The sequence below is a fragment of the Podarcis liolepis genome (genome assembly GCF_965112155.1).
Source record: "Podarcis liolepis genome assembly, chromosome: 6".
NCBI lineage: Eukaryota > Metazoa > Chordata > Lepidosauria > Squamata > Lacertidae > Podarcis > Podarcis liolepis.
The window spans coordinates 49,238,582-49,263,753 of record NC_139559.1 but is presented as its reverse complement, the minus strand read 5'-3'; the positions used below and the strand labels follow the sequence as shown (position 1 = coordinate 49,263,753).

The 25,172-nt window shown below is 42.6% G+C and overlaps 1 protein-coding gene across 3 annotated transcripts; it reads left to right on the top strand.

Moving 5' to 3' along the window:
• Positions 1-14,038: 14,038 nt before the first annotated feature.
• On the top strand, positions 14,039-24,214 carry LOC310709766 (potassium voltage-gated channel subfamily A member 2). Of its 3 annotated transcripts, none has more exons than XM_083509804.1 (2): positions 14,039-14,175; positions 16,079-24,214. In XM_083509804.1, the coding sequence occupies exon 2, from the start codon at positions 16,224-16,226 to the stop codon at positions 17,721-17,723; it is 1,500 nt and encodes a 499-aa protein (XP_083365930.1). In that variant the 5' UTR covers positions 14,039-14,175; positions 16,079-16,223; the 3' UTR covers positions 17,724-24,214. The 3 variants fall into 3 exon arrangements, with proteins under 3 accessions (XP_083365930.1, XP_083365929.1, XP_083365931.1); XM_083509803.1 differs by having other exon boundaries at positions 14,039-14,781; XM_083509805.1 differs by lacking the exon at positions 14,039-14,175 and adding an exon at positions 15,360-15,466.
• Positions 24,215-25,172: the final 958 nt, after the last annotated feature.

Sequence of the window (25,172 nt, the reverse complement as noted above, 5' to 3'; positions counted from 1 at the left end):
GCCCTCTCATATTTCAGCAGGGAATGCACTTCATACCATACCACCAGGGGTGTAGCAAGGGGAGGTGCAGTAGGTGTGGTCCACCCTGGGTGTCCCCACTGAGGGGGGTGACAAAATGGCAGATGGCACTCACCATTGGGCCTGCAGCGTGCCCGAGCCACACGCCTTAGGAGCCTGCAGGCTCCATGCTGTACGCCCACTGCCTCCCCCCCAAGTGTAGGGAGGCCAAGGCCCCATGGTGCCCCTGGCCCTATGGGTACTGCGCACCCTGTCCCATCCCTATGGGTGCTGCTTGCCCTGCCCCTATGGTGCATGCCACTCCAGGTGCCCAAGAGGCTTCCTCCGCCACTACATACCACTGGGGCTACTTTTCAATCTGATGGAACCCTGCTGTTTCTTCACACTGGGCCCAATCCACAAAGTTCCCGGGTCTATCTCTCTCTCTCTGCATCCATAGATAGAGGCAAGCAGGGTGGCTGCTGCCTCATCACCCAAAAAACTCAAAAGAGGATAAGGTCTGCATTAATATATACAGTGATACCTTGGGTTACAGACGCTTCAGGTTACAGACGCTTCAGGTTACAGACACCACTAACCCAGAAATAGTGCCTCAGGTTAAGAACTTTGCTGCAGGATGAGAACAGAAATCGCATGGTGGCGGCGCAGTGGCAGCGGGAGGCCCCATTAGCTAAAGTGGTACCTCAAGTTAGGAGCAGTTTCAGGTTAAGAACGGTGCTCCGGAACAAATTAAGTTATTAACCTGAGGTACCACTGTAGATGCAAATTTAAAAATAAATCACTCTAATTTACATAGAAATACAACACATCTCACCATCGTGGGAGGGCCATGCAGCTTTTGGGCCTGCTCAGTCTGCTGTCCAGGTGTTGACTGTTGATGACTGACTTCAGCTGATGGACTTGCGTTGGAAGGAGAATTTGATTTAATTCTCGCTTAGGTTCATGGCTTAGTTCTGTTTGGTATTCATATTGATAACAGAAGACTTTGCTGTCTCTGACTAAAAATAGACGGGTTTTGCTATTCTTATCATTTGTTTATGTGGCTGATGGAAAGAAATTGGAAGAGACACTTTGCTGAAGACCATCTGCAGCATGCTCAAATAGACAGGAGCCGCACACATTTTATATATAAAAACTATAAGGGATGTGTGAAAAACAGAAGCATTTAGCAAGGCAGGCTCTCACATCTTAATCATCTGAATCCTGGAGTTATATTTTTAAAAAGAAACCCTCATACCACACCAGGGAAGAGTCATAGCTCAGTGGTGAAGCACATGCTATGAACACACAAGGTCCCAGATCGAATCCCTGGTTTCTCTAATTTAAAGGTCCAGGAATCAGGTGTTATGGGAGACTTCTGCCTGTCCGTCAGAGTCAGCAGCACTGGGCTGAATGGACAAGCCATCTGATTTGACCATATATAAGGCAACACATATAAGGCGTATACCATTTTCCTGCTGTGCAAAAGTGGTTAGCTAAAATTGCTTCTGTTGAATTGCCATCTCCCCTGTGAATGAAAATATCACACTTTCTGCACTATGGGAAGATGAACCCCTTTCCTCCCAGGAAATAGATTGTGGCAAGGAGAGGATCAGGCTGAGTCCATCCATCAGCCACAGAAGAAGAAGCTGCGTCTTCCTCTCTGCCAGGAAGAGCTCTGCTTTAGTGCTTGTTTTCCTCTTTCCTCTGTGTTTCTGAGCACAATTCAAAGTGTTGGTGCTGACCTTTAAAGCCCTAAATGGCCTTGGCCCAGTATACCTGAAGGAGCATCTCCACCCCCATCGTTCTGCCCAGACACTGAGGTCCAGCGTCAAGGGCCTTCTGGCGGTTCCCTCACTGCGAGAAGCCAAGTTACAGGGAACCAGACAGAGGGCCTTTTGGGTAGTGGCCCCTGCCCTGTGGAATGCCCTCCCCTCAGATGTCAAAGAAATAAGCAACTTTATGACATTTAGAAGACATCTGAAGGCAGCCCTGTTTAGGGAAGTTTTTAATGACTGATGTTTTAATGTATTTTAAATCTTTTGTTGGAAGCTGTGCTGAGTGGCTGGGGAAACCCAGCCAGATGGGTGGGGTAGAAATAATAAATTATTATTATTATTATTATTATTATTATTATTATTATTATTATTATTATTATTATTATTATTTCCCGCTTCTGTATCATGTCTATTTGATTGCAAGCATGTGCACAAGGACTGACTTTTCGCTTTAAGAAAATGTTTGAATAGCATCGAGAAAGTTTCAGGTGCATTATAAGTTGCTGTTGCTCTTGTTATTGTGGTAGAGCTATGAATCAGCAAGACCCCCAGTTCAGACCTTGCTTCTTCCCTAATATTAGATAATCCTCTCTCTCTCCTTCAAATCCATGATGAAATGGATAATAGTAATTCCCTACAGGGTTGTTGCAAGCATTGCAAGGAAAACATATGCAAAGTACTTTGAACACTTGAAAGTACTAAATAAGTGTCAAGTGGGACTATTCAGAGAAGACTGTATTGAGCCACATTGCCCATAGTTCATCAATGCATGGGATGAACAGGCCTACCCTGGTTTGTTACGAAAATAACAAAAGATCTATCCACTCCGGAGATTTCATTTTGGAGTCATTTGGATTTCAGTACAGTGGAGTCACGTCTTCTCAATTCAGACAATTCGTGTATTTCCATATAAAGATACAGGAATAACAACAACAACAACAACAACAACAACAACAACAACAATTCATATACCACCTTTCATCATAAGATCTCCAGAGGGATGATCGTTATATTTGCAAGTGTAAAATGTAATAGCACTTAACATTTATACAGAGCTTCCATGAGTTCAAAGTGCTTCACATTAGATTCTGCTGAGTATTCCTTCCATCTGTACTTACTCAGGGCTAGCCAAGAATATATTTTAGGATTGGCCATTTAAAACACTAAACCATCACAATCTAAACTCATGAGAAGATAATTTCTGACAAATAACCTTTTCACTTAAAACAATCATTGAGTGCTTATGCTTCATGGTAAATCATAAAGAAACAGAACAAACTGGGGTTTTTGTTTGTTTGTTTGGGGGCAAAGAATCAATATTTGTTGATTTCCCATGGAAAAAAAACTGGGAGAAAACCTGTGGCTCTGGTCTGGTGATGTCTGATGACCTGTATATTTCAGTTTTGCCCTTTAGCCTGCTGCTATGCAACATCATATGCCTCTAAGCATCTCTTAGTTTCATCTTCTGCTTTATGAGCAAGTAAGTCAAATCTCCAGGTAGGGTTACCATCTGGTCAGTTTAAAACAATATTTTTTTAAAATAAAAAATTCCAGTGCCAGAGAATAGGAAACAACACGTACACATACAATTCTGGAAGCTGAACCGCCATCCCCTCCCCTTGCCCCGATAGATGCTTTTCCTTTAATAAAAGCATGACAGGCAGAAATGAGACACCCTGGGCAGGTGTCTCCCTCATTATTAACATTCAGGAGGCATTAGAAAACAACGGAAATGTTTTTTGATGTTCTTTGTGTTTTTAAATGTTTCTATTCATTTTATTTTTAATTGTATTGTTTTGCTTTGGGAGGACGAGCAGGATATAAATTTAAATAAAGAAATAAACAGCAAAGGCACGTGCGCAAAACAAAACACTGTTTACTTGCTAGTTTTGTTAATGGTCATTTACTGAAAAACTTAAATAAAATGTAAAACAACAACAACAGTATAAGCCTGCCATAGAATAGTATAACCAAAAATCTGCAAACTATGTTGAGCCATGAATGGCTGTTTCAAAAAATGCAATTGTCTCAGTTGGTGGTGTTTTGGGTTTAAGATGCTGGACTAGGGCTTGGGACTGTCTTGACACAGGCCCTAGTGGAATGTTAACTTATGCAGATGCTCTCACTTATGATCTCCTCAGCCACAAAGGAGATTTAGTGGAACACTTTGTCTCCTCTAAGCACCTTGGGGTGTGAATACAAGACTGTATATATTGCTTTGTTCAGATATTTTGGTGCCAAGAGCTCATAAGTGCTTTTAGAATGCAGAATAAATGCTGAGGTGTCCAAACTTGTAGCCTCCTCGTGATATCTTTATCGTATGGTCTCCTGCTTGCCTGACATCCTCAGAATTGTTTTATCCAGGCTACTGCTCAAGACCTCTACTACACCGTTTGTTTCCATGCCTATGCATTTGGACTTATGAGGGCAAGCACCTGGAGTACATTTCATAAGAAATGGCCAGCCACTTGAAGCAAGCCCATGAGCAGGAATCAGATTTAACAGCTGCCAACTATTTTCTGTGCAGGGGCTCCTGTGCATTTAAACCACTGCTGAAAAAATGGAAACATTAGCAGGCAAAGCTTTTCCCCAGCATACTGAAACAGTACCAATTGGGTTTCTGCTGGTCACACAGTAGTTAATGGAACAAAAGCCATGTCAGAAAAAAGGTGACAATGTGGAATCCAGTAGGAAACATCTGTATTACGGATAGTTCCTATTTTGGTGGATGAACAACAATGTATATGTATCCATGAGAATCTCCCCCCCCCCCAAATCTGGCGGAGGTGAAGACCTTAATAACAGTTGCTTTTGGAATAGCTTTGAGCTTCCATCCCAGAGATGAAGGTTTGGGACTCAAACCGTGCAAACGGTGTATTGAAAATTGCACAATGAGATTCACTGAGGGTGAGGAGTGATTTATATGAAGAGGCTATCAGATTCCAGAAGAGGGCAGCATTGCACACAAGCCAGTACCTTGCAAAGTCCTGTAAGCCAATTATGCATACAATGTCTCCAGGCTCATTCATGTAGCTGTTTGAGCCCATGGCAGCTTCATATTTTATTTTTTTAGGCTAGTCCCTTTCTCTGCTACCTTCAGGATCATAAATGACACTTCTCATGCCAGTAAGCCACTCATGTGAGCTGAGAAAAAGGAAAACAAACAAACAAACAAAGTATAACTCCAGTGTGGCTCATAAACAGACCTTTAAACAGTTCTTGGAGAAACAGTTCTTGGAAGTGGCAAATGAATGTTAACAATGCAAAAGTGTGTACAGTATGTCAGATAACCAGTCCTGAGCACCTTCTGTTCCTCCTTGCAATGCATTTGAGACCCAGGCCACACAAAAAGCTGTTCAGTGGATGTTTTAAATGCAATCCTATATAGTAAAACGGCTCCTGAATGCATATGGAAAGAGTGTATCATTTATACAGTCATGTTTATTAAATAAAGCAGGATATATATGTAATTTTATCTTGCTAACTTTTTCACCGGTCCATCCCCCCCCATTACTTTTTAATATTTTCTTGGGGTGAGAACCAGGCTGAGAAATATAGTGACTACGGCATGTTAATGTCATGTGTGATGCTGACTTCATAGTAATTTCACCACTGCCGGCAGAGGTGTCAGTGAATTGGTGGCGATGGCGGTCACCATTCATGAAGCAAAAATGAGGGATACTACAAGTGTGTAATGCCCAGCTTGCTTTGGATTCAGCAGTACATTTCCTCCTTTATTTAGTTCACTCAGGCCTGCATGAAATTGCTTTCTAAATTGTTATTATACATTGACTCCCTTTGGAGAAGACCCTAGGGAGCTTCAAAAATTGCACATTAAGGTGGCTTCTCCACAATAAGGTCGCCATGAGGAAGCTATTTGGAGCTGCTCCTGCAATGTGGGCATTCTCTGTTGCTTGTTGCTTTGTGCGCATCAGTATTCCCTATGGATTGCCCCCTTCCATACGAATCCTGCTGGTGGAGAGGAAGCCAACAGCTGAGTCCAACATGCACCTTGAGCTGGTATATATGAAACAGCCACCTTGCAAAGTTTCAGTAGAGTACAGGCAGTGATTGTGCCAAAATAAGCTGCCTGAAATCGAAATGGTCTCATTCAGGCAGTTTCTTGACACGTCTAATATCTGTACTTTGATCCAGAGCTCTTGTTCGACAACAGGTTGGGCACAAAAAGAATAAATAGCCACAAATCAGACTTTAGAAAGTGCAATAGTCAGAAACCAGTGGGAGAACATTTCAGCTTCCCAGGATGTCCTGTTACTGATGTTAGCGTGGGCTTTCTTGAAAAAACTTCCAAGGGAGACTCCAGCATGAAGCTGCTGAATTACAACTAAATCACAAGAAGTTCCATAGTTTAACCTGAGGCCTGAATTGAGATAATAGGTTATCCCTGGATGTTTGTGTTATTATCAACACTGCTTTGTGAAAGATCACTGTACATTTTTTAACATACATTTAAGCTTTACAGTAATTGTCATTGTCTGTGCTTTTGGCATTTCATCCCCCTTCAACCTTACTCCCTAGAATATTTCCCCCCCTTTTCCTCTACAGCCTCGTGTGTGCACAGATATAGCTGACATACTTGGGTTCATCCCCCACTTCATTAGAGATGGACAAATCTGTCCCTTTTGGTTTCTCTCTCATTTTTCCCAACCTTAAATTCAGTTCTCCACATTTCCACATCAGTTTGTGATTTTTAAAATAAATCCTTATGAAAATTCACCAGCATTTTAATGTGGATCTTTTTGAATATTCACGAGTTTGTATGCAATTTTACCTAAAATGCACTTTTCTTTCATTTAAAATAACAATGCATCTTGTCTGTTCTTTTCCCTAATAGATGCATTTTTATGGACACTAGCACAGTATATGCATTTTTGTGCACGTTACTCAGCAGGAGAACTGCATTACAAAATTTGGAAAATGTGAATTTTCAGGGATGGCTCTGTTTAGGTCCTTGTATTGTTCAGGAAGTGTGAATTAGGTAGGTTCACATTTAAATGCAAACTGAATCCAATTCCCTCTCCCCCCGATTCCTACACCTCATGTATGTAATGAAGTGGACTCTAGCCCACTGCAAGATCTCACTAGAAGCTGCCACAGCTACTTCTCTGGAGGCTCTCTCTCTCTCTCTCTCTCTCTCTCTCTGTGTGTGTGTGTGTGTGGAGAGGACACCCACAAAGGCACCTCTTGAATTCCGCTGCCTGAGGCAGCTGCCTCAGTCTGCCTCATGGATGAGATGGCCCTGTATCCAGGTGTGTTCCCATGACCTTGTAGCTGCTGAAAAGTGAAACCATATAGATACTAAGGTGGCAAACAGTTGGGGGGGCAAAAATAGGCAGGCAGCACTCTTACAAACAATGTTATAGTTGTGTAGAAGAGGGAATTTCAGCATGTGCAGCTTGACTGACTGACTGAATGAATACACCTTATGTAATGCATAGTTTGGTCCCCACAGAAACTGAGTTTGAGAAGCAAGTTATTTCTAAAGGGCTGAAACATGTGAAGAGGCTGAACCCAGAAATGGCAGCTTAGTTCTTTTGAATAAGAAATCTGAGTCAACTTGCCAGTCAACCACAACTCTCTCCTAAAGGTCCTTGTTTGAGAAGGCAAAATAAAGGGGGGAGGGGCATCAATGTTGCTACAGCCTATGGTTCCAAGTTAAAGTGTTGCCTTTTTTGACTTTCTGTGGTTCAGGATTTTAAAAATAGTAAATTGCAATGGAATAATTTTTGAGCGACGTAAGCTAAATTTCTTTTTCTAATAAAAAGTGTCAGTTCTTCCTTGCCACCCCCCTTTGAACAATCTCTCTGCTTGAAAATTTCTCCTTTCATTGGATTTGGTGAGGCAGCAGAAGTGCTAAATTGATGCCTGGACTTGGTAATTGATTGGACAAGAGCCAATAAACTGAAGTTTGTTGCAGGCAAGATGGATGTGCTTCTCAGTGGCTGGCTTGGCTATCTAGGAAGGAGGTGTCCAAGCTCTTCTACATGGGTCTCCACTCTCCTTGAGGGATCAGATTTGCAACTTGATGGTTCTCATTTATCCCTTTGCCACTGAATGCAAACGTTGTCTCCTTGGCACACAGTTTTGTTTTCACCCAGTGGCACTACTTGGGCTGGGTGATGGGCCACAGGTCTGGGCCCCTGCACAGGGTGCAGGGGTGGAAATGGCTGGCCTTTGTTAGTAGCAGTCATCCGTAATGTCTTTCCTTTAAAAATAACCAGAGTGAGTGGGGAACAGAGTGAAACTCCAGTCACTCAGACCTCCATCTTTGTTTCCCAGAGCACTATACCTCTGAGCCTGCTTGGAACTCTGGGAAATGAAGATGGTGAGTGTGTGGTTGGTAGGCCTAAGGGAGAAATTTAATTCTGTTTGCATTTAAAGACAAACTGACAGAATTTGCCTTTTCTGAAACTATTTGTGAACTGAAATACAGTCCCATCCTTCAAAGTTCATGCTTCTCCAATCTTTGCAACATAGGTCCCTAGTGAAGCAATGTGTACAGAAATAAGGTAAAGGGACCTCCGACCATTAGGTCCGGTCATGTCCGACTCTAGGGTTGCAGCGCTCATTTCACTATATTGGCCGAGGGAGCTGGCGTACAGCTTCCGGGTCATGTGACCAGCATGACTAAGCCACTTCTGGCGAACCAGAGCAGTGCACAGAAACGCTATTTACCTTCCCGCCGGAGCGGTACCTATTTATCTACTTGCAGAAATACATATGCATTTATTAAATGAATATATTAGTGAAAATTTCATACAAAACACATTACACGAGGGAAAGATGCTTTACAAAAATGTAATTTTAGCCAAAACTGGGTGCAAAAATGTATCTATTATAATAAATTCTCACTAAAATGTGGATGAATTTTCATGAGGCCTGAAAAAATTGCAAATGGATGTTGAAATGTTGAGAACTGGAAAACCCAGCCAGATGGGTGGGATATAAATTTATTATTATTTATTTTTATCATTATTATTATGCTTGGGAAACAAGAAATGGAGAGAAGGTACAATTGGTTCACCCCTCGTGCCTGCTGCAGTAGTGGCCCCGTCTGCCTCTGCCACACATTTGAATCAGGGGAGGAAGGGGGAGACTGACATGGAAGTGGGCAAGTAGTAAGACAGGAATTGGTTCCTGTTGATTTCACCAAAGCTTTTTTCCACAGAGACTTTTGGGTGCCCTCCTTCCTTCCATGTACTAGCCATGAACCTGGGGTGGGGATGAGTCTCCTCTTACTTGCTTTCTTAGAAGAAAGTAAAAGGGGCCTGCTAACCCCCCTGCTGCATTACCTGCTGCCTACCAGATGCTAGGTAGGGAATGAAATTCTCTCTCCCACCCAGTTACCAGGCAACAAGTAGGAAGGAGCCTAGGAGAAGAGTGAAAGATGAAAACGAGTGACCTGGAGGAGAGGGAGGGAGGGGGACCTTGGAAGGTATTTCCCCCAGGATCCCTTCAAGACTAGCATTGCTTCTCTTTCTACCAGCTGAAGCTGGCATGCCAACTGCAACCCCTTCTGAACAAAGAGAGGCTGGCTAGACTGCTGTAATATCTTAAACTTGGGACTATCTTTGAAGACTGTCCAGAAACTTCAGTGGAATGAAAATATAGTTGTTAGGCTGTTAACTGGGATCAGGGATTAGGAGGAACACATCACAGCAGCTGCACTGGCTCCTAGTTTGCTTCCAGGCACAATTCATTCAGAGCGTTCATATGTCATAATGTACAAACAGTCAATCAATCAATCAATCAATCAATCAATCAAATAAAAACAGAAATTTGGCAGTGCTCAGGTCTTGCTTGGATTGACAACAACTTTGATCAGCCTGACCTATGCTGGGTGGAGAACTGGAGGAGTCCCACAATCTACTTGGACCAAATAGTATTTTCAAGACCATCAACTGTGACACTTTTTCTACTGAGGCTGTCTGTGAAGTGGGAATCACCGGCACTCTGTTTTAGTTGTTCCATTCCTATCTGGATGGCTGTTTCAGGAGGTATTTATATATTTATTGCATTTATATTCCACCTTTTTCTCCAAGGAGCTTCTCAAAACAGATAACAAAATCTATAGAAGATAAATCTGGAGTAAAATATAGATCACAACAGATACAGAAGAAAAAGAACTTGCTTTAGGAAATAAAGTCCCCACATTGGTAGCCTTTTAATGTTTGATGTTTTATCATGCTTTTAGATTTGCTGGAAGCCACCCAGAGCGGCTGGGGCAACCCAGTCAGATGGGCGAGGTACAAATAATAAAATAATAATAATTATTATAGTTAAAGTGATGGATGTGGCAAGAGGCAGTGTTTTCATCCCAATCATACCCTGGCTCCATTTCCAGGCAACCAATTCAGCTGACCTGGCTTGGCTCCAGATGTTCTTGGGACAGGCCTGAATCTTCAAGAGTGCATAAACAACAACAGATCTAAAATATGAAAACAGTCCTTCATTGAAAGCTAAGAACACACACACACACACACAGTTACAATTAAGCAACAGAGTGTAATATATATCATACAATCATGGAATTGTAGAGTGGGAAGGGACCCCCAAAGGCCATCTAGTCCAACCCCCTGCAATGAAGGAATATCAGCATTCCTTACTATCCAACCTCTCCTTAAAAACCTCCAAGGTAGGAGAATCCACCACTTCCCGAGGGAGACTGTTCCACTGCCAAGCAGGTCTTACAGAAGTCTTATCAGAAGGCCGAATGCCAGATGATAGTCTGTTTCAACTAATTAGTCGTTTTCAATCTCATCCATTTAATCTAGTGTTCTTGGGAAGAGTGATAACACCACACTCCGGAGAAAATGTATCCCTTTCTGTACTTTACTTGCCAACAGAATTCCTTTGCCTGTGCTGCTGCTTTTTTTTTTTTTGATAGATCATTAGCAGTAAGTACAATTTGTGCACACACATAATAATTAGACACAATAAATGCAGTTACCCAGGTTTATGGAATATTCCACTCAAATATCATTCTCACAGTGCAAAACATAACAAATTGTGGAAATAATACAGATTGGCAAAGTTGGGGAAAGTTAAAGAAAAAAGAGCAGATGCTAAAAGATATATACATGCTACATTTCTCCCAAATCTGTAAATCTATTGTGTAAATCATTGAGGATCCCTAGGGGATTGAGGATTTTAAAAAATATATCCAGGTTTATTTAACCAGGACATGGATTTATTTTTTAAAATGGGCATCTATTTTGAACAAATGCTCTATGGACTTAATATTACTACTATCTGAGCGTTCTAACATGGAAATACAGAAGGTAAATAAAAGCTGTTCAGGATTATGAAACAGGGCTAATAGCATATCACAAAGCACGATGGTGAGAAGGTACGCAGAAGGAATTGAATGTATACATAAAGGACTTAAAAGCTGTCAAGATTAAGAAGTTTTAAATGCGATGAATGGGATTATAAAAATAGAGAAAGCATATCCCTGGTTGAATCAAAAGGATCCTACCGAAAAGGTAGTTACATTCCAAGAATCTCATAGTTTTTCTTCAGACCCCGGGAGCAGCAACAAATATGGAGATTCTTCGGCTATCGCAGAGAGAGGGAGAGGAATGCAATAAAGATAGAAGCAACACTTTTTTGGAGCATTGCCCAATGTTAAGATGGTCAGGATGATGCAGAGGCTGATGCAACTCCCTCGTATTCAAGGAGAAGATGGATTTGATAGTAAATTTATCATCTCATGAACTAAATGCAAATGAGAAATCCATCTTAAGCAGCAGGAATTGGGAAAATGTCCATAGCTGTATTTATTGGCAAGCAGAAGCTCAGCAACTCAGCAGATGACTTCCTACAAAGGGAAGACTAGGACTCCACCTGGTTCCCACTGAGCTATGGAGGGAAGCACACCCAGATAATGGAGCAGAGCTTCAACTGCAGTTCAGAGATGTCTCTTAAAGAGGCCACAATTGCCATATGTACAAAGATAAAATTGACTTTTGTTGCTGTGCCCATATTTGCTTCTTGCCCCATGTGACCCCCAGAAGGGAATGTGGTCCTCTGGCTGAAAAGATTCCCTTGATGTAGGGAGACACTTGAAACATGAAAGTGAGAGGTGAAGTCACCTCATATAGCTAAATATAAATGACCACAAATGTTGCAAACCTCCCAGCAGTCAATGGAGGCAATTTAAGCACCCTTGTTCAACCTCATAAGAGGGTTGAGATCAAGGTCACACCCACACATGGCTTCCCCCAAAGAATCATGGGAACTGTAGTTCACCCCTCACATAGCTACAATTCCCAGCACCCTCAGCAAATTACAGTTCCTAGGATTCTTTGGGGAAACTCATGCCCTTTACATGGTCCAAGTGTGGAAATAAGTCCAGACTGCTTCCTTTATTTCAAACGGTGTATTGTTTCTGCCACTGAAACATGTATTTGGACTTTTTCAGAATTTTTTTTCATTTGCAGTGTACTGCTAAAATTAATAAAAGATAAGGAGAGCCTTGCGGGGTTAGGCCAAAGGCCTCTCTAGTCCAACATTGTTGACCCACCAGATGCCTCTTGAGAAGGCCTCAAACAAGATGTGAGTCCCACAGCCCTCCTGATATCAAGTTGTTAGTCTTGATATAAAACCCAGAACGCTGGCTTTCTGTCAGGCAAACAGATGTATTTTCAGGATGTGTGCCATTGTCAGGAATAAACTGGTACCTATTGCACAAGAAAATAGGTGCCTATGCCTAATAAATAGGTAGAGTTGGGAATTCTGGAGTTGGGCCTAAGGACTCATTCATGCATTCATGTTAATCACTCAATGACTGCCAGATGAAGTGATGACTTCTAATTGTATAACCATCATGCATCATTCACTACAACCAGAGCTTTCATCATATTACCTCTCAGCCACCATCTCAGATGCCATCTTTTCCAACAGGGGCAATCCACACCTTCAAAGGCAAGGCTCGGAGCAACCTCAGCCATGGTCTGACAAACACACATGTGTGAGTCGTTGACCATACTATGGACCCATAGGGAGGTTATACAGACCTGCTGCAAAGAAACTGCAGACCAGGGAAAATTCCTGACTGAGAAACAATTATTTTTGCACTTTTACCAAGCTCATTGGTCACTAAAACTATTACATGTGTTGTAGTGGCAGCAAATATCCATAGTGGTTTTTTTTAATGGTAATTAGTCACTGCTTCAGAAAAGCAAAGAAAAGTCACCGAAGCTTTTCTTTTTTACTAATATGAATTGTTATCAGGGATTGTAAAGCTCACTCTCTCCATTTCTCTCTTTGTCTCCTAAGCTCTGTCTCCTTTAAATTAGCTTCCTCTGTTCGCAGGTAAGGAGGGGCGCCACAGCACAGAAAGCTTGTTATGTATTCGCTGCATGCCTAACTGCAGAACCAATTGTAAGCCGCTGCTCACCTCCCCCCACACCCCAGTTAAATAGAGGTTTACCACAAACTGTGAAAATGGATGCTTCATATTTTGAATGAAAAGGGTAAATCAAGCACAGCCTTTCCCTTGGTGCGTGCACCTCACTGCCTCTGGAGATTATGCTGAGCATTGCTGTAGTGTGTGGCCTGCCTCATGCCTGTCCAGTGATTGATTTCATCCATTCGCCGCACCCCTGCAGGCATTTACCTGATGTGGTTCACGCACTGCAAAGACCCCAATACATCTTCGTTAGCCAAATCTATATGCATGAGAATACACATGCACGTACAAACAAACATATGTATGTCCTTCTATGAATTGCGGATCAAAGATCCATGAAATATTGAATAGCACCTAGACTGGAGGAGGAATTTAAAATATGATAAGTACAGACGACACTATAACATTTGTATAATGAAAATTTCCATCACTATTAAGATGCCAAAATAAAAATTAACCTGCTGGAAGATTTTCTCTCTCTCTCTCTCATTTGCTGATGATTCACCTTGAATTTATGTGATATTAGGGAGGGAGGGAGGCAGGGAGGGAGGGAGAGACAATATAAAAACCAAGGTTAGATTTTGTTTTTGTTCCATTTTGTGCACATCAGGTTGATTGTAAACGATGCCTCCCATTTGGCATTCAGAAATATTGCCTTAAAAACCCTCCGTTCCCAAGGGGGGTGGATTCTCTTAGCAATTCAAAGGAGAAGGAGGAGGCAGAGGGAGGGAGGGAGGGGGAAGAGAATGGAGCATATGATAACCGTCTATGATTTTGCCTTGGTAAACAAGGGGTTAAGTATAGCAGTTGAAGGCTGCAAGCTTTGTCAGGGTTGTACTATTTTTCTAATGCACAAGGAGAAGGGAGGCTAGGAGACAGGAGACAAGGGGAAAATCCAGGGAATGGAGAATCTGAAGCACACCCTGAAGGGATGATGATGGTGATGGGCATCAAGAAAGATAACAGGTCAGGTGCATGCAAAAATCTCTGTCTTAAGGACTAAGACTAAAAGGTGGTATTTCATTTGCCTCCCCTCCCTTAGTTCTTGAATCCTGACTCTGAGTGGTTAAGGAAGGCGGCTGTCTACTGCTGAGGATGGGATGCCAGGGAGTCTCTCTTGGGGAGCAAAAATCCTTTGGTTGGGCTTAGCAACAAGAAGGCAAAAAACCCACAAAAAAATTGCAGTATCCCGAGAAGAGAACTGAATAGTCTCCTGTGGTTATCAGTGAGGTGGGCATCCACTTAGACCAAGCCAGAGGCTGGACAGCTGGCAATGCTGCATTGTGCTAAGGACATGGAAATCTCAGCGGGGGCTTCTGGCTGAGACCTCGAGCCCACATGGGGTCTTCTTCAGGTGCTTAGGAGGGCCAAGCCTTTCCAGGACATGTCCTGCATGCGGAATGAAGTCCAGAGCTTCTTTGATGTGGACCCGGCCGCAGCTGGATGAGCTCTGCGCGGCAGAGAGCGTGTTGCACTGTTTCTCTTGCTGAGAGGAGGAAGATCAAGAGGGAGACCACACTGCAGAGGACCCTGCGCCAGCCAGGCTGCATAGACCGACACAAGTGCCGAATGGTGTGTAGACTACCACTTCTACCCTCAGCAATATACAGCTCTCTCTCTCTCTCTCTCTCTCTCTCTCTCTCTCTGTGTGTGTGTGTAAGAGTGTGTGTTTGTGTCTCTGCGTGAGAGAAATATAGCTCTGTTTTTATGCCACCACAGTTGCTCTCCTTGTTTCATCCAAGATAGCTAGAGCTTGCAATGCAGCTCTGTGAGGGAAGGGCTACATTTGGACAAAAACAAGCAACCCCCCTCCTGGTCTTCTTTGCAGATGCTGTTTTAAAGCCCATCCAGCACTGTCTTACTGCTGGTTTTCCAGGCAACGTCACACCTCTTGAGGACACTGGGGACATCAGGGTTTGTTTGTTTTTTGCTGAGTATAGCATCTTTCCACTATCCTACAGAAGGATTTCAATTCAGACAGGCACTGCCCTGAGCAAAGGGCTACAAGAACTACCAAAAATTCTTTCCAGTCACCACCTCATTGCAAACCTCCACCCTCCTCTTTCTTTCTTTCTTTCTTTCTTTCTTTCTTTCTTTCTTTCTTTCTTTCTTTCTTTCTTTCTTTCTTTCTTTCTTTCTTTCTTTCTTTCTGACTCACCATATTGCCTGAGGAACTTATGGGAATCTTGGAAACCTCTGTGTTTCTCTCTAAGGTCATGGAGTCAGTGTGAGAGACACTGAGCTCTCCTCCATCAAGGTAAACGTGTGCCTTGTTTTTTGCTTGCTCTTATTCCTTAGGCAATTGTTAAGAGAAGAGCCTCAGTACAGAAATGCAGCAGGGGAAAGCACTTGCACACTAGAAAACAGCGGAGAAGGAGGGGTGGGAGGAAGGAAGGAAAGAAAGAAAGGGAGGGAGACTGGACTGCAAAAGTCAAAAGAGATTAAGGTAGGGATGCAGCATGTTAAATGTGCACGATGCTGTTTGATGAAACAGAGTGCTTAATGTTTACCTCTGAGTCACCAGGGTATTCCTTGAGTTGAATGCTCAAGTCCCGGGTGCCGCATGGGCAAATCTTAACACTTCAAGGCAGGAGCAAACTCTAGGCAGCCTTTGAAGTTCTTTGAATAAACTGTTGGCCGTGGGGGAGAAAGAACCCCCACCTATGTTGTGTGATATGTTTGCCAGGGAGAAAGCACCCTTCATTTATTCTTGTTTCTTTTAGCGCTTCCTTAAATGGCATAGCATGGGGTGATGGGAGTATTTTTAGACTACACTTGATGCAAATTAAAAGCAACCCATTTATGTTTGTATACATTGTGAAGAAAGAGGGGGCTAATGCTCATGGTGCTATTTGTTTCTCTCTTTCAGCTGGACAGGCTTCCTTTACATCCTCTCTACGTTTTCATGAGCCACTTCCAAGCCCACGCGCAGACCCTTCTGGCAGGTGTTAGAGTCCCCCTGAACCTCATCCCACCACCAGACATTCAGAAAAGTTTAGCTTAAAGGCCTAAATATGACAGTTGCCACTGGAGATCCCACAGATGAAGCAGCAGCTTTGCCTGGTCATCCTCAGGACACCTACAACCCAGAAACTGACCATGAATGTTGCGAGAGGGTGGTCATCAACATCTCGGGACTGCGGTTTGAAACACAGCTCAAGACACTTGCTCAGTTTCCAGAGACCTTGTTAGGAGACCCTAAAAAGAGAATGAGATATTTTGATCCCCTTCGGAACGAGTATTTCTTTGATCGAAACAGACCCAGCTTTGATGCTATTTTGTACTACTACCAGTCTGGTGGCAGATTGAGGAGGCCTGTTAATGTCCCCTTAGACATCTTCTCAGAAGAGATAAGGTTTTATGAACTTGGGGAGGAAGCTATGGAGATGTTTCGGGAGGATGAAGGTTACATCAAGGAAGAAGAGCGGCCTTTACCAGAGAATGAGTTTCAAAGACAAGTGTGGCTGCTGTTTGAGTATCCAGAAAGCTCTGGGCCAGCCAGGATTATAGCAATTGTCTCTGTCATGGTCATTTTGATCTCAATTGTAAGCTTCTGCCTGGAAACTTTGCCTGTGTTCCGGGATGAGAATGATGAGATGCATGGCAGCAGTAGCAACCCAAGCTCTTACTCCAATAGCACTATGGGGTCTCAGCAGCAAACATCTTTCACAGACCCTTTCTTTATAGTGGAGACGCTCTGCATCATTTGGTTCTCCTTTGAGTTCTTGGTGAGATTCTTCGCCTGCCCCAGCAAAGCTGGCTTTTTTACCAACATCATGAACATCATTGACATTGTAGCCATCATCCCCTACTTCATCACACTTGGAACGGAACTGGCTGAGAAACCAGAAGATGGCCAACAAGGTCAGCAGGCAATGTCTCTTGCCATCCTCCGAGTGATCCGCCTGGTGAGGGTCTTCAGGATCTTCAAGCTCTCCAGGCACTCCAAGGGATTGCAGATCCTCGGACAGACCCTGAAGGCCAGCATGAGGGAGCTGGGCCTCTTGATATTTTTCCTCTTCATTGGTGTCATTCTCTTCTCCAGTGCTGTCTACTTTGCAGAGGCCGACGAGAGCGATTCTCAGTTTCCCAGCATCCCTGATGCTTTTTGGTGGGCCGTAGTTTCCATGACAACAGTTGGCTATGGAGACATGGTCCCCACGACCATAGGTGGGAAAATAGTTGGTTCCTTGTGTGCCATTGCAGGTGTATTAACAATTGCCTTACCAGTGCCGGTTATAGTGTCCAATTTCAACTACTTCTATCACCGTGAGACAGAAGGAGAGGAGCAAGCTCAATACTTGCAAGTCACCAGCTGCCCAAAGATCCCTTCTTCCCCTGACCTAAAGAAAAGCAGAAGTGCCTCCACTATTAGTAAGTCTGATTATATGGAGATACAAGAAGGTGTGAATAATAGCAATGAGGACTTTAGAGAGGAGAACTTGAAAACAGCCAACTGCACCCTAGCTAACACAAACTATGTTAATATAACCAAAATGCTAACTGATGTCTAGCTAATAATAATAATAATAAAACAACCCTAATAACTTATTTAAAACTTGAGTGGAACAATTGCAGATGTTGCATAATACCTTGCATTGTAGTTAATACAAAATGTTCTACAACGTGTATTGGTTCTGCATGGGAAGCAATAGTTGTGTAAGTGACTCTTTTTAACATTTGATGCTCAATAAGCTTTCATGCAACCCCTCCTCCCCATCACAGACTTCTGGTTTTCCAATTGTATGGCACAATTAAAGCAGAATTATGTCACAATATCAAATGAAAGGCATTGGAGAAAAACAAAACAAACAATCTCCCCATGTAAACAACAGTAACAAACAAATGCCAACTAGCATAAATATAATTTAATATAGAACTCAGCCCATGCAAAAATATATCCCAAGGAAATAGTATGCAACTATACATCTAGCTTTCAAGCTTCAGGAATTATACAAAAGGTCATGCATAGTTTAATTAATGGAACATCCATCCAAATTACTTTAAGGTTCAGATTTCCAGATCAGAAATGCCAAAGGGAGAATATACCATGCAGGGTCATGCTTCTGAACCAAAAATGCTGCATTGGATTCATCCACTGCAGCACGCCAGTGTGAGGCTCGCGGGAGGCACTGTTTAGTAGGACATTTTCTGTTGCTTTGGTAGAGATACATCAAGAGCCTGGAGACATTTCTTTTTTAAAAGAACACATGTATTATTATTTTTTGCTGGTTTGGGGGTCACCGACATATTCAGGACTGAAAAGCATCTTGTTTCAAATGCTGGAGCAACTAAGCTGTGGCCTAGAATATATTTATACTGCAGTGAAATTTAACCCAGTATTACAGTAAAGCTGCATGGATATTTGTTGCATGGATCTTAATATTTAATACACAAAAATATATCTATTTTCTTAAGTAGACTATAGAGTATACCTGTTTATAGTGTTTCTAGATTCTCCAGTGGCTTGAAGGAGATTTGTGGACATAAAAGGGGGAGAAAGGGAATGCGTTGGGGACGGATGTGGGCCGGCCACAAATTTGATAACCAAGGCAAATGCCCTAGGTGTTTGCTTGCATGAGGGTGCAACCCAGGAAAGGTGATATGAAGAGTACACACCTGTCTTCCACATGTAGGGAGGAACTGGTAATTTATTCATAGTGGTATCATATGCAGAGATGTACATCTGACCAGAGATGGCCAGGCTTATTTGTGACTAAAACATTGCTGGGTGACACTGTTAGGCAAATGTAAGCTCAGACCCACAACAAATATTGCTCACAGTGCTTGGAGGCATAGATAGTTTGAGATCCACAGCTAAGATGCAACAGTATAGAGTGCCAATGACTTTGTCTGAACTTTGTTGACTTGCGTCGTCTGGTAGTGATGGGGCTTATACAATAACGCCAGCCCAAGGTCATTTGTTCAGGTGTGGGCAAAGTTGCCCCATGGAAATGAGTCTTGACGGAGTTGCCCCAGCTGAGGAGATGGCTGTGGATGGATACATGCAACACATGGCTTGGAAGTTAAGGCTTCCTTTGGGATGTTGCTGTCATGTGGTGGTGTCAATATTCCTCAGCTTTAGAGTAAATACAATCCAAGTCTACTCCCAGTGGGCTAATCTGTTGGGGAAATGCCCATGGGCAATATGGTAGCAGAATTTGGCCAACCTCACACATCAGAATCAGATCCATTCTTTTGAGTCAAGGAGGCAATAAGACTCCTGGTTGGACTGCTCTTCATAGACTGGCATTTTAGCTTGGTAGTGTCCCGTTGATGCGGCTGCTTCAGCTCTCAAGGGAAAGGATAGCCCTTCAGTAAAGGCTCATTCTGCTATCAACATCCTAGGAAAGTGGCTTTTGGAACCAGTGTTTAAAAGAGTGAGGCCAATATCCCCTTCTTCTCATCAGTAATAAAAAAGATGATGACCCTTCTAAGCCAACAGGATTTGGTTCTGAGGCCACCATGGGTGTCCTATTTCCTGAGCTGCTAAACACGGTATGATTATTTGAAATAGCACACTCAGATACACACACAGTGTGTGTGTGCTTATATCATATTTAGAAGCTTAGGATTTGGAGACTATGTGAGAAATCCCCTATATATATACCCACCCATGCCATAGGGAGCAAATGGAGCAAAACTGAAATCCCCAACCAGATCACTCATGTGGATCCTGCAAGTATTACTCAGGCAGCTTGCTTATGGGTCCTGATCTTGCACTGATATGGATGATGGATGCCTTGTGAGGACCAAAAATTCACCAGACCAAAAGAACGTGTTGAGCATGTGATCTGCTTGGATCTGTACAGAATTTGGCAACAAGGTAAAGCAAATCCACTGTTGCTTATTTACTTATTGCACCCCACTCAACTCACTTTCAACAGCTTAGCATTGAAAATGATATAGGCTGAATGCGATACATGCTGAAGCAATCACCTAATTTATTGATCGTGTGCCAAACTCTATACAATCCACTTAACCTGCATTCTTAATGAACCACCTGGGTTGTGTGTATTGGCCTTAACCCATATGCTTGTGCCAAGAGGGGCAATATATCTCAACAACACCTGCACTCCCTTTAAACAGAGTATAAGCGACATGCAGGCCTTGTTTTGATTCTACACCTGTTGCAGGACAGCTGACTCTCACTTTTTGAATATGAACCCCCCCCCCAAACATTAGATTCACATGATAAAATGTGGGTCAATTTCTTGATCTTCCCCCAACCCTGCACTGCCCCTGCCAAAGAAAGGCAATTTCTCTAACCTTCTTGGCAGTCACTGCTGAAAAGATGTATAAAAAAGAAAGCTGTCAGGGTTTTCTAATGGCTTATGATTTGAGGGGCTTACTAATTATTTCACACATCAGCAGTGCTGGAGTTTGCATTGCAGGATTAGGGCCACCTATGTCACAGTGCCTTGGACCATTCTTGTAGAATGCTGACAAAGGAAGAGCTTGGCATCACATCTCTAATTGCTTGCTCTCCAACTATGCTATGAATTTAAAAGGCTAATTTTGGAATATCTTCCATTGCAGTGAGCAGGGATGGAATAATCCTTCCTATTGCCTTAAGCCACTGCTAAAAATATTCTGTCCTCTCCACAACTCTGCCTGTAAAGGAATCATAAATATTCTTGGTTAAAGATCCATGCAGGATACTCCTGTACATTAGGGGGAAATCATTGCAGTCTATGCAAAAAAATTCATAAGGAAGGGGGTTACTTCAGGGACTTCCATGGGGTACCATCCTCATGTAATTATGGGGTAGGATCCATGGGGCATCAGAGAGTAAGGGAGGCAAAGCTAAGCCTACTGATTTCAATAGTAGTTGAGGTTATTCATGCTAGGAGTATGTTCAAGATAGAATTGTGAGGATGAAGCCTAGTACTTCTGAGGAGGGGACTCACTGCTGCTATTTCCCAGCATCTTAGGCTGGATCCCGACCAGTACTATTTCAGTGAATTTTCAATTGCTGCTCTTGTACTTGGGTTTGCACATTATCTAACTCCATACTTGTTTTCATGCATTTCCCATTCTGCCTCTCGGAATTGCAGACTTTGACTTTTTAATGCCCTCACCCTAATATAAAGTTGATTGTATTTGCAGTCCCAACTGTGTGCTCACCTATTGACCACCCCTGCACCAAAAGGTGCAGCGTATCAAAAAGGAGTGGTTCCTGTATGGGAAGTAACCTTGAAGGGGCATCCTAAATTGCCTGGTAACTCTGCATCAAAAGAAATTGGCACCAGAAGTGAAACTCAATGCATATGTTAAGATACAGGTAGAGGAGCAATCTGAGACTTCATCTGAGGCCAGTTGCATAAAAGCTTACACCTCTTATGAAGTGCAGTACTTAAAAAAAAAGGTTGTTTATGAGAAAGAGGTGGGAGGGGAAACCCAGGAATGAAACTCTAAACAGGACTAAAAGGTCATGAAACATTATCTTGAAATGTACCTCCTTATTGCACAAAAGTCCATAGCAGAGCATGTTTGAAATGTTGGACACATCTTTATAGCTCATCAGCTTGCTGCCTGATCCATCCCATCTGCAGTGGCAATAACCTGAAGCTTTAGATCCTTATCTAGCACCATCCTGGACTATGACCCTGGGCATTTTTTCTGGTGGCTCATTTTAAGAGTGCCAATCTAGGAACTTTACAAAAGTCACTATGGTTGGTCAAGCTTCTAGGGGGAATAGCTGCACACTTGGGGGTCTGTCTATCTATCTATCTATCTATCTATCTATCTATCTATCTATCTATCTATCTATCTATCTATCTATTATGGCACTGGATCTGGACCCAGACAGTTAGTGGGAGTCCTTTGCTGTAGCTTTTCAAACCCATTATCAGGAGACCCCCAAGGCTGATGTAAATCAAAACAACCTACCTTCTGGGCCTTAACTGTGACTGACCACTATCAATGAATGTTGAAAAAAAAGCAGAAGTAGGAAATCTAAGCATTTGGTTTTTCATTTAAGTTATTGCTTAATGGCGAGATGCTGGAATATTGATTCCATAGACCGAGGGAAGGATGGCCCCAATGTGCTGCAGTTGTCTCTGAAGTATGTTCAGTAGGGCTTACTCATTAGTAAGTGTGTTTGGGATTGCAGCCTTAGATGTGCTGCGGAGGTAGGGAGAGAGGAAGCCAAGAATAACCAGGAGAAACACTAAAGGCTGCAGTGCTCTGTTGCATCCAAGGTCAGGTTTAAATGGAATGTATGATTGTTTTGACTGTCGTATCTGCTGCCTGGACACTGTGTAGGCAACTTGAACTGTATCTCAGCGGCAGGATGCCAACCCTCTAATCTATGAATTGGCTTGACCCAACCACTGTGCTAGAGCTATCTCACGCCCCGTACCTTTGCAGAGTGTTATGGCGCAGAGCTGAAACTGCAGACCACAGCAGGTGGGAAGGAGCAGATGGTAAAACGGGAGTGTCATGATGAATGCTGGAATAAGGATGGCAGGATCTGCAGGTTTAAGGCAGGGCTTCTGTTGTGAGGTTTGCCTATGCGGTGTCCAGACTGCAGTCCAATTAAACTTCAGCAGGTACTTCTTTACATAACTTTGGGTGAGGTTATTCAGGGTCAAGGACACACTTCTACCTAGATAAGCATGAAGCAATACCCCAGGGGCATAGCCTCTTGCCTCAACTAGGGCAGATCCACACCACACACGTTTAACAAAGCACATTTAACATACATTTAAAGCACATGGCTTTCCCCAATGAATCCTGGGAATGGTAGCTCTGGGGAAACTAGGACTCCCAGGGTTGTTTGGAAGAAATCATGCACTTTAAATATACAGTGTGAATCTGCCACTAATTTGGATTAGTTAGTAAAGCACAGGAAAGCAGTCTGGGCTATTCGGGTGGCAACTGAGTGTCCTTCAAAGGCTAGTAAGTAGGGTTGATCTTATACAAAATAGAGGAGGACATCAGCCCAGAAAGTCTTGGGCAGGTTACAAAGGTGATGTAAACTGTGAATGTGAAAACTGGATTTGTTAAACCAGCATTCCTAACTTCCATTAAAGCCCAATGGGTTGATTGTCTCTTTAATTTGGAAAATATAGTCTTCTGTATATTACTCAGGTTCCTAAATGACAGCTGAGGCAGGAATAGATGGATGAGATGTGACGAAAGTGGGTTTAAATGCAGGAGTAAAAGAGGAGTTGGTTGTTGAATGAAGCATAATTTAGTCATTGTTATTCCACAGTCCAGGAAGTATGAGACTGCTTTTGGATCTGTAGCAAGAAGCTCTCTGTGTCCATCTGATTCCCTGCTTGTGAATTGCTTTCCCTGCCCCCAATCCAAGATGTCTGGCAGATGTAGATCAGTGGTGAAAGCAGGGGCTCAGCATATGCTCAGAGGCACTCTTCATTCTTCACATTTCACTGCAGAGCTTTTAGAAACAGATCCAGAACTGAGCCATGGTTTACTGCAGCTCATATTAAGTCCTCTATGTGTGGCTTTCTTGATAGCAACACAAAAATGTTAGCATTTGACCTGAATCCTCAGTAAATTATTTTGACTCAGCCAGTGCACATGTTGATGCCTTGAATACTTTTGTTCCTTCCTTCAGGGTCTCTAAAGGCTGGTTTATGCATGTAGCAGTATGAGATGAGAATAAGGGAGATCAGTAAGAAAATGTTGCAGCGAGTGTTTCTGTTCACTGCTCTAGCCACCCATGCCCTTTTCCAGGACACCTCATCCCATTTCCCTCTCAACCATTTCCCCATCCTTCCAATAATCTGTCAGTATTTGGGGGACACTGAGCATGCTCAGTCCTCTTTGAGCTACGGTCCCCCCTTTTTTTGGTGGTGTGTGTGCGGGTTTCCTCTTAGTTTTTATATAGGCTTTTTTTGTAGTTCTGCAAATTTCAGAGTTCCCCCAAGTCTGTTGACCTGACACCTCCCTTTTGTAGGCTGGCGGTACTGTTTTGCCTATATAAACAACTGCACTTAGAGCACTAAAAAAAGAGGGAATGATAAGGCAGGACAGTTCTGACACAGTAAAATAATTAAAAACAGGGGTTGGTATCCAGTTATGCTATGCTTAGAGTGTAACTAATGAATCTAGTTAGTACTGTCCATTGATTTCAGTTGGGCAAACCAACAGTGGATTTCAGTTGGGTAGAACCCCAGGGTTGCACATGGGTTTTCTAAAACTGCAACACACAGCTCCTTCCAAGACAATCTGTTTCCAGTGCAGCAAATGTGCAATTATTACCCAAATGGTGTGTATAGTTCAGATATTCCTTCATTCCCCCAGACTGAACTTAGAAATATTTCATTTCCCCAGCAGTTAATTTGTTATATTTTGAACCTGGAAAAATACTATCCAGATAATGCATCCATTACAGTTGTGGGTTTGGAATTCAGGTGTGAAAGTGTCATTTGATATTGCCTGTGATGTGCATAATGATGAATGATGGACACAACACATGGCCTGGATATTGTACTCTTGCCTTTGAATGAGAGCTTTCAGAGCAATGAGGGTTCACATTCAGTAATCGTCAGAGTAAGCTCTTAATAACCACTTTTTAACTTTAGAAATGACCAGAGGAGATAGAATAATGTTCCTAAAGTCATGTAAAAAAAGAAAAAAAGAAATTGTCAGTAGTGGAGTTGGAATTAAAAACACAGATGTTTCTAACATGCAAGATGTTCAGATCACTAAAAATAAATACATAAACTATATAAAAATGTAAAAACAGCCAAGAGAGAGAAAGAGAAAGAAAATAGCATGCCTGCTAATAGCAGGTAGATGAAGAAATGTTCAACTTGCATAAAATCATAACAGCTCTGAGAAAATGTATATAGCGGAACATATCTCAACAGTTATCTTCTGCATTGTTTTCTGTAACCTCCATAACTCAGTGCTATACCTAGAATGGTCTTAAGAGCATGCAGCATGAGGGTGTGTAAATATGGGCATATTTGTGCATAAAACCCAGAGAA